The sequence below is a fragment of the Phaethon aethereus genome (genome assembly GCF_964289735.1).
Source record: "Phaethon aethereus genome assembly, chromosome: 12".
NCBI classification, from domain to species: domain Eukaryota; kingdom Metazoa; phylum Chordata; class Aves; order Phaethontiformes; family Phaethontidae; genus Phaethon; species Phaethon aethereus.
In genome coordinates, this window is record NC_138588.1 from 7,071,368 (window position 1) to 7,081,636 (window position 10,269).

The window sequence follows — 10,269 nt, forward strand, 5'->3', positions numbered from 1 at the left end:
CGATCGGTTTGCACCTGGGCAGATGTGCCCTGCTGCCATTAAAAGCGTCGCTACCGGCGAGGAAACGGCGTCGGCACCGGCGGGGCTCGGGAGAACCCGCGGCAGGAAGCGCGAGGCGGGCGGCGCTGGGGGCCGCGGCCTCGGCCGCCCGCCCCCCGCCGGGGAGCCCCGGCCCCCGGCAGCTGGGCCCGGGCCGCGGGAGGCGGTGCCTCTCGGGGAGGCGGGCCGGGCCGGCCGGCGCTGCCTTCCGGAGCTCGGCGCGGCGGCGGCCGGAGCCGGGCAGGATGCGCCCCGTAGCGCCGCCGCTGCTGCTGCTCTCGGCCTGCCTGCTGCTGCCGCTGCTGTTGCTGCCGGCCGCGCCCGGCGCCCGCGGCAGCCAGGAGCAGGCGGCGGGCCCGGCGGCGGTGAACGGCAGCCGCCTGCCTGCCGAGCCGGCCGGCGCGCCCGGCAACCACAGCGGGGCCCAGCTCAACCCTGTGCCCGCGCTGCTCCGCGACCTCTCCGCGTTGAAGGCCGCCGTCATCGGGGCCTGCGCCCTCACGGCCTCCCTCATCGCCTGCCTCCTGCTCCGCGTCTTCAGGTAGGGCCCGGCCGGGCCGCGCCGCGCCCCCCGCCCCGGCAGGTGCCGGCTGACGGGTCGAGGCCTCCTCCCGCGGCCTCGGGGCTCCCCTTGCCCCCCGGCCGAGGCGGAGCGGGGAGGCCGGAGGTCGGGCGGGCTCCGGCCGCGGCCTGCCCACCGGCCGAGACAGGCCGGAGGCGTTAAGCCCCGGCGGCGGCGCGACCTCCCAGCACCCCTCCCGGAGCGGCGGGAAGCCCAGGCCGTACGGAGCTCCTCGCCCACCGATAGTATTTTTAAAGCATGACTTGAAGCACAGCATGTGTAAATGCCTAATGAAACTCCCGGGGAGTCGCAGGGGTGTCGCTGGCCTCACAAATTTGCATCTTCCTCCACTTCTGCAGGAAAATAGGGCAGGAGCTGGGGTTTCAAGTGGCTTTTTTCAGGCGTGAGGTACACGGGTCCCACTTCACGTGGGGCCACGGTGTTGGCTGGGGACTGGAGTGGGCACAAACTGAAACATGTAAAACCCCACCTGAACATGTGAAAATATGCAAGGTTTTTTTCTGTGAGGGTGGTGGGTCACTGGGATAGGTGGCCCAGGGAGGTTGTAGGGTTGCCATCTGTGGAGATACTCTAAGCCCAACTGGACAGCTGGCTCCAGGTGGCCCTGCTTGACCTTGAGAGGTCCCATCCAGCCTCAGCCACCCATGGGATAATGCAGATGTCACTGCTGTAGTAACTCATGCTGGGGAAAAAAAGACAAATCTTTCTTTTTCCTTTTAATGAAGCTTAAGCAGATAGGCTTGAGGAGGTCCAGCATAGCGAAAAGGAGATGTTGGTTTAGACCACAGCCCTGATTTGAGTGGAACTGTGAAGTGTAACCGAACTCCTCAATGTTTCAGTTGGGTAGATTGCTGATGGATGCAAGCTCTTGCTCCCAGCACAGAAGGGAAGACACTCCCGGTCGCTTGCAGAGCCAGAAGTGCTGGTGAGCAGCAGGAAGCCGGGCAGAGGTTTTCGTCTGCTCGGTGCTTGTATCTCATCCATTTAGCATAGTGTAACCAGCACGGGCCAGTTCATGTGTTGCCTGTCACACTGCTGAGGTGGGTTGGTGCTGGCACATGCCAGAGTTCTCCAGGCAGCGCTTAAAACTCATGTAATGTCTCCTGCTGTGAGGGACATGAGCAAATTAAACTCGGTCCCTTTAGAAAGCCAGTCTTCCTCTCGGCTTGTTGCTGGAGCAGAAGAAAAGCCAATATTAAAGCTCTATTTGGCACTGTTAGTGTTAACTATTATTTATCTCAGGGTAGTGGTGAGAGTCCCCATGGTGCACTAGAGGCTGTCCCTGTCTCACGCAGTCTACAAATAAAAAGTTGCTCGCCTGTTTGTGCCCAGCTTTGCCAGGAAGATTGCAAACTTTCGGTAGTTAAGTCCTCTGACTTCTAGGTAGGGGCAGCAGGAAAGAGGCCAGGGAGTGGAGCAGCAGGCTCTCGGAGGCAGGGAGGAGGTGTGTGCCACGTCTCAGGCGACAGAAGTTGTTGAACAAGTGGAGTTGGTGAATTCTTCCTTGTTCTGTCTTCAGGCAGCTCCTTTGTATTTACATGATGTCTGCAGCTGAATGCTCTGCTTCTGAATTAATTCCGTATAGGAGGGGCAGTGTTCACAATGGTAGTATTATAAAGTGTGGTCTTAAACACCGAAATGATAAGAATTGATATTTTCTAAAGAAATTGACATTTAACTGAATTCTTATGTGGTGCAGCAGCTGGCAAAAGACAATGCAAATAAATTTTGTCATTAAAGTGAGGTGGCTTGGCAGAACCCAGTGAAATATTGAAGAGAATTTTTTTTTACTCAACATAACTACTTCACAGCTGTATAAAGTGGTCTGGACACAAACACAGCAAGATTGGTAGAGGGTATATGAGCTAGAATTAGGAAGTCTATAGCTAAGTGCAAAATGAAGAGCTTAAGTTTCTACTCCTAGTTCTCTCTGATCTTGGAGAGTTTATTTCCCCTGTCCCAGTTTCTTCTGAGTATAAAGTGAGACCTTGTGTCAAGGAGACCTGGTGTAAGACTGAACATTTTGAGCCAAAGAAAGCAAACTGATAGCCTTTAAAGACCTTTCCCTATACCATAATCAGCAAAAGCAGGTCCAGGTTAAAGTCACCTTGGGAATGACGGATTACTTCTCCCATGCCAAAGTTGTTGTTACACAACTGATCAGAATTAATGCAATATTAAAGATATCTAAAAAAACCCCCACCCTCTGGGATCTCTTGTATATCTTTAATAGAACCTGCAAGGAAAATAGAAAATGAAGCTTTTGGCTTCTGAGTACGTTTCTTTATGTGACAGAGCACTTGTTTGTAAACAATTATCCCAGCTGCAAATGAGACAAGAATACCAACAGGTATGTTTGTACAGTGTCACACTTGTAGCTGACAACATAGATGGAGGAGATTCTGTTGCAGAAGAGATAAGGGATTTACCCTCAGTAAGTGTAAAGCTTTTCTCCGTCAGAATAAGGGCTTTGTTCATACTTAGTCAAAAACATTGTGATTTTTTTTTCTGAAGTGTCATGGATTCCTATTAAAGAGATTTTGCTGAAATCCAATCGTTGATTAAACCTTCACTGTGAAATTGCTCTGGGTTGCTGGAAGTAAATTATCCTTTTAGATGTGGATTGTAGAGATGAAATTAACTTGTGAGTGGCCAGATATTCTTGTCACAGACACTGGATTTTTTTTAAAATACATTCTATTTTTTTATACATCTCACTTTCATATATTTTTATGTATGTATTATTTTCCTTTTTTTGTTCAAGCAAGGATAGATATCTTTCTCCAGCTTTCCAGCTCTGTTTTTAAGACAATGCTCAGAGATTCCTCTTCATTCCTTTTGGAAATGTTATGCTCTGAATCCATCTGATGTTCTTGTGATTCAGAATGTGGTATCACCCAAAGTGGTCTGAATTTCCTTTCTCTCTCTAGCTACTAGGGTCTGGGAAGACCAGCCAAGACTTTGCTACTTGTCTACATGTGTCAAGACCCAATTTGCTATAGTTTTGGTTTGGGTTTTTTTTGGCAAGCTCAGTTCTGGACTTTCTTTCCTGTACCCCTGGGCATTGCATGCTTCCAAACCAAAATAATTTCCACAGCAGACCCGATTTCATGTTATTCCCAATCAGATAGTTGGGTAAGTTGCATTACCTGTCTTGCAACAGCTTATGAACAGTTCATGCGGCTCAATTCACTCTTCGATCTGTGTTTTTGGTTTTGCCTTTCTACCCGCATATTCTGCCCTATTTTTCTCTCCTGGTGCAGCTCAGTTCATTTTGTTGCAATGCAATTCTTGGGATCAGCGCCCAGGAAACGTAATTTTTCAGATGAGGCTATCTGTGCAGGTAGATCATATGCCTTCTAAAGAAATTGGGTAAGTTACTTCTGCTCAAATGGGCCAGCTGAAAGCAACCCAAAGCTTTAGTTGCAGAGAACTGTGTGCTGTGTTTGCTACGTGTCTTGAACTGCCCGTGAATGAACAGAACCCAAGCTAGAAATGGCTGCTATTTATCTAGATTTTGAGACCCTACCTGCTTATTTTGTAACTCATTGCTTTGTTACATTGTTGTCCAATTTGATTTCTTCCTCAAATACCACTTTCAGCTTAGTTTTCTAGTAATTGCAAAACTGTTATAAATTACTGAGACTGAGAAGAGAGGTTCAAGCATATGATCATAGGATACAAGACCCTTTGTTCTATGACCTGGGCAATTGCTCCTGGCCATCCAAGGCTTAACCCCGGCGAGTTTCACTGACTTAAAATTAATTGTATTATAACCAGTTAGAGTAGTCCAGTAAAGACAAGACCTCTGCCAGGACCAGGAAAGAAAAACTCACCATTAAAATGACTTTAAATGGGGAAGAAAAAAACAAACACCCCACAACAGAACCACCAACCCCAAAACATGTATTTGTGACCCATATTGAAAGCTTCATTTAAGCTGTGTGTGGTTTAGTTGGGGCCACAGAGTATGACAAATGGGACACTTGTCATGGGTCTCAGAGGTCCTGTCTTTGGGAAGACTGGATTGTCTTGATGTGAGCGTGACAGCAGATTGGCAGACAGAAGGGAGAGGGGATTGCTGTCTCATACTCTCTTGGCCTCTTTACAGCTCTGATGTGACCAGTCACAACAGAGGAAGAATGCTGTTTCTTGTAGGATTCACTGCCTTGAAGAGTTTGGGTAGATGATAAAAGTTTCTATAGCTCTGCCCTATAAAACAAGGGTACTTCTTGAGCATGTCTTGGATGATATTGGTCTGACTGTGCTATGATGTTTGGAAGTGCATGCTAGCTTGATACTGACCACCAGGTGTGAGTGGCTGTATTTTAATTACTTACAGACATCACTGCTTCATTGAACCACAACAATATCCCATTTAGGTTTTCCTGAAGTTATTGCCAGCAGCAGCCTCTGATCCATCCCTGCTGTTAGCAGCGCAGTTAAATAAAGGGACACTTCTGCTCTTTGTGGCCGCGTATATTCTATCATAATGGAATTAAGAATTGTTAGAAAATTGTGGCTTGTTAGAAAACACAGCACCTTCAGTTTGCTACAGAAAAATGTATATCCAGAAAACATGTGAGGACTTAGCTTTGTGGTTTAATTTCATTGTATCCAGCAACATCCAGAGAACAGAGATACCCTGACAGATAAACAGTAATTAAATATCGCTGATCTAATTCATCAGCTGGTAATAAGCCTGGAGTTTCCCCAGGTTTATATTTCCATAATTTTTTTTTTAACTGCAAAGGGAGCCTGTTAACAGCAAATGAACTGGTCCCAATTCCATTCCCAATATAATGTTGCTGCAGTTCTAGGAGGAAGGTTGTAGCTAGCTTAATTAGACTTCCAATAAGCACTCTCTAAGAAGGGATGGGTTTTTGTTTGTTTGTTTTTCTTTTTTTTCCAGGGGATGGTCCTCCCTCTGCATCCCTTGGCGGCAAGTGCAGAGACCTCTCTCTGGGTCAAGAAAAGCATTATCTTTGAGTATCAGGGTTGTTGACTAAAATAGATTAGAGGCATAAATAATATAATGAACTAGTGAGTTGACTTGAGCATTTACTCTGCCACATGATGCCTTAGAAAGGAGGATGAAGTGGTGCATATGACTTGTGCTTGATGGAAATAGCCCCCAGTCAAAATAGAGACGCACAAACTTAGCGTTTGCTCCAAGCCCATCTCTGTATGTCGTCCCTCCCTGTGCGGCATGGTGGAGGGAGTAAATCTGATTTCTGATGGACCTGACCCTGGCATGGTGCATGGTGCCGGAGGTGTTTGAGCCCGAGGGCAGTACTAGCCTGTGAACACCACTGTGGCTGAACAGCTCAGGAGGAACTGGAAACAGGCCCCCACATCACACCAAATATGTTATTCTTCATCTTCTCTCAGTTAAGGGCTGTGCTCACTGCAGCTGCCTTCAGTTAACACCAGTGAGTTGGTTTTGGTGGGAGCACCGCTGGGTCTAAAGTGAAAGGTTAATATCCCTGGCTGCAGTTAACTTTTTTTCCTCCTCATGGTGATTCAGTGCAAGACCTGTAGCATCCAATTCTAATTATGGGGGGTGGCTGAAGTCAGACAGCAGAAGCAATGTGATTTATTTTTTTAAGTGGAAGACCGTATTCTGTGCTGAAATACCGAGTACTGCTTCTACCCTAGCTAAACCACTCGGGGAACATTCCAGCTTGTCATGATGCAAGGGGCACACTCTGACCACAGCTTCCAGCATGCTGCTTGTTTGCTTTCAAAAAAACCCACACCAAATGAATGTGGCTGGAAGGGAGATCCTCTCTTTGCCCATGAGGGCTAACATGTCCTGATCTTATACAGGAGGTCTCCAAAGTTCATGAAACATTTGTGTTCTCTAGCCCCTGCCCTGTGCTACTCCACTGACTCTGCTGTCTGCCTGCAAACAAAAGATACTGCCTGGTCCCACCCGGTGGATAAAGTGCTTTTCCTTTTGCGTTGTCATCACTGATGATTACAGGGATCCTACTGAGGTTTTGTAGTTTTAATGTGCAATGGTTTCCTGACAGGCAGGCTTATTTTTTGTGCTTGTAGGGACACTCCCAAGGCTTTCCTTTAAAGTTAGCTTGAGTAATTCTTCTAGTATTTATGAAGCCTAGGGGAGTTCTTCAAATGAGCTAGGTAATCTAGTGTAGAATTAATTGAGGAAGAAGAGGCAAGGAAAGACCCTTTTGCCCTGCCAGTGAAAAACAACTGATGGTAGTGGTTTAGCCCAAAAAAACAGCAGCAAAATGAGCTTCCTCCCTTTTCTAAATGAGCACTGTGGTTAAGGGAGGGTTGTGGAGGATTAATAGATGACTGTGCAGCAAGTTCTGCTCCAGGTCCTCTTTAAAGTGTAGCCCAAATAGACTAATTAATGGCTGGAGGCTAAAGGGTTCTAGTTTTCCGCTTCTAAAAATATCTATTCTGCAGTAATTGCTTCAAACACTCCAATATTAACTGTTGTAAGATGAACGCTGTAGAATAAGTTATGTTTTCTAATGGAGGGAATGAGGGATGATGTCTCTGAATAAAGTGGGCCTGTTATGCAGGTGGGATCTTAAATGGGTGATCGTATGGAAACCCCCTCTGGATTGCACATGTAAGGCAAAGTGGTAAGGCTGTGCTTGGTTTGTTCTGACAGGTAGACACAGGTTAGTTTTGGTCTGTGTTTAGGCTTCACAGCATGAGTAAATGTTTCTTGTAAAAGCAATGCATTACTTGTAAGATGAGACCTCCCTGCATCACTTTGCTGCTAGGTCTTGGCTGAGAAGCAGAATAATATAGAGAAGTGTTTTCAAAAGGATTTTTCAAGTGTTTGGGTTAAGACTCCTACTGTATTGGATATAAAATTGCTTGTTTCAACAACAGCAGTAATAGAACAAACCCTGTGCTCTACATGACACAGCGGCACAGATTGCTATAAAGATTAGACGACAGGAGACATCTTTCTTCTCGCTTCTGATGCAACCTTCACCTTCAGAACAGGGAGGAGATGCAAACTGCTCCATCCCAAGGGCTGGGACCTGTTTGTTCAGCCTTGGACTACTTCCCAGAAGCAATGGTAGGCAGAGGCACTGGGACTTCCACATTGGAGCTGTTCAGCGGTTTATATTTCCTTTATTTTAAGCCTGGAAGGGACCATTGTGGTGGAGATGCAAATGCAGGGCTTGAGTCCCAGCCTCTCTGTAATGCTCACACCTCAGTTCTTGCCACTGTGTACCTCTTTAAAAGGCATCTGGTTTTGGTGCAAAAATGGCGATGTTGAATCTGTCACGCCTTGTGTGACGTGCCAGGGCAAGGCTTCTTGATGGTGAAAGTGTACTCGTGACGTGCTGTCCGCTCGGAGCGGTAGCTGTGATTAGCAAAAATTAGGGGCTGCTTTCTTGTGCCTGCACCAGCTGCTTCTCATGCTGGCAGTTGCCAGTTTTGTTTTATAAAAGGTAAAGAGGAAAATTCTTCAGTTTGTTAACTAAAACTATCCACTCTTCTAGGCTAGCTGTACACATCAACACCTGCTTTAATGTAGAATCACAAAAATGGGATTCATGCGTGAGCAGTGTGACCCTCCTAATATGCATTAAAGGAGTAGGTGAAGTAAAAGGGACCTGCACAATTCAGGCTAGAGGCAGAGAATTAGTTGAAAAGCAGTGCACCAAGTGTTTGTTAATTGAAAGTAAAAGTGTTAGAAAATAGATCTCTCAAAATCGTGGGACATGCAGGCTCTTGAGCAGTTCCATCTCAAAAGGAGAGTAAGGCTGGCGTCTGTAGGAGGAGAGGTGGTAGGTACAGTTATCTTCAAATGAGAGTTGATAATTTTTTGTAGTGCTTAACAGAGTGTAGAGCATGAACATTGAGACTCAAGCTCAAGGTTTTTGCTCTGGGAGTCCTGAGCTTGGCCTGATAGCAATAAAAGAGAGCAGGCTATTTGTACCCGAACATCACCACTCCTTTGCTACTTCTAATCCTGCTTGGAACATTCCCTTGTCTCAGCAGGGCTTAACCTGCGCTTTCTCGTCTAAACACGTTCACTAAACCATTGGCTGCTTCTGCTGATTAAGACCACGTCTCACTTATTGAGCATGGCAGCAGGAGGATGCAGCGGGCTGCTGCGCTTGTATGCCTGCCTTGGATGCCATAGGATCTCTGGTTTGTCAATGGCTGAAAGACCGACGTTGATTTGGATCGCGAGAAATAGTGCTCTATGCTGACGGGCACAAACGGTGGCCTCAGAAAGGCAGCGGGAGGGGACACAGGCTGGCTCCACAGCCTTCGTGTCTGGGGAGGTCTGAGTCAAACAGGGCAGTAATTCAGTGTTGGTGGGAACAGCTTCAGCGTTTCCAAGGAATACTGTATAAAGATGATGCTTCCCTCCCCACCTTTGTGTTTCAGGTCTGGCAAGAGGATTAAGAAGACCAGGAAGTACGACATAATCACCACTCCAGCTGAGCGGGTAGAAATGGCTCCTCTGAATGAAGAAGACGATGAGGACGAAGACTCAACAGTGTTTGATGTGAAATACAGGTACTGCTGTGAGCCCATCCTCTTAGGCTTGCTCACTGAGCTCTTATCAGTGAAGACAGCTCTTTTTTTCTCTGCTGGGCCAGCTTGGCAGAGATGAGGCAGTGACAGTCTCCCTTTCACTTTGCCCAAGCATTATCACTCTCCTTTACAGCCCCTCTGCCTGTTCTCAGCACACATTTCTCTGTACTCTCTGAACTTCCCCTCTTGGGCAGCTGTTGGCAGTCGTTCCACTGCGCTCTTGGTGTCTATGCACACATTGGATGGAGGGCTGTGGATCAAGGGCTGCTTTCCCAGGCGCTGCCATCGCTGTGAGCCTGGGAGGGAAATGATGGCAAATCTCCACCAACCTCTGGGTTTGTACCAGAGTGCTCTCATGTTGTTCTGTGACAAAGAGTCCCTCGCTGATGTTGTTAGCAGTTATCCTTTAGCAACAAACTTTCTTTAAATGTGTTTGTCTTTTTGAGATAGAAGTGGTGTGACAACCCAAAGCTTTTGGTGCCTATTCTGGGCTTGAGGTTTATAGCAACCACTCAGCACATAAAGATGCTGCACATTGATTTATGGCATCAGGGTATCTGCATCTCTTATTTTTATTTGCATCAAACCATCCACAGCATTCAAGTTGCAGTCTCATCCAAATAAGGCCAACTGTAAAATCTGTCTCACTTTGGCTGAAATAAGCTTTCTTAATTATAAAAACGCAGATCTTGACAACTCCTAACTTGAGATTTTACAGACTTTGCTCATATTGCCCATTTCCTAACTTTGGAAAGGGGGAGCAACACATTTGCTCTAAGCACACATGTGCCAGCATCTAAAACACATACCATGGCATGCTCTGCTGGTCATTTTCAAAATAACTGTGTTGTTTCTCTATAATAGTCAGGCAATAGTTGGAAGCCATGAAACAATGAAGGGTGTGAGTCGTGCCTTTACGTGTAAATAATTAGCTTTTGAATTAGAAGACTCTGATCAGTCCTTGCCTGACTGCTGCCATTCTCTGTAGCTGCCCTGTGTTTGCTGTAATAATTTCAGCTTGTGCAGTTTTAACTTTGGAACCAAACTTTGTTAAACCCAGAGTGCAGTGATCTGTCTCACCATGGCCTACTTTAACAGCC

General features: G+C 46.8%; 1 protein-coding gene across 1 annotated transcript; it reads left to right on the top strand.

Moving 5' to 3' along the window:
• Nucleotides 1-284: 284 nt before the first annotated feature.
• FAM174B (family with sequence similarity 174 member B) lies at nucleotides 285-9,463 on the top strand (the record flags this gene model as incomplete). The annotated part of the gene is made up of 3 exons (XM_082005054.1): nucleotides 285-580; nucleotides 9,020-9,151; nucleotides 9,364-9,463. 3 exons carry the CDS (start codon nucleotides 285-287, stop codon nucleotides 9,461-9,463), a joined length of 528 nt encoding a protein of 175 aa, XP_081861180.1.
• Between the last annotated feature and the right edge of the window lie 806 nt (nucleotides 9,464-10,269).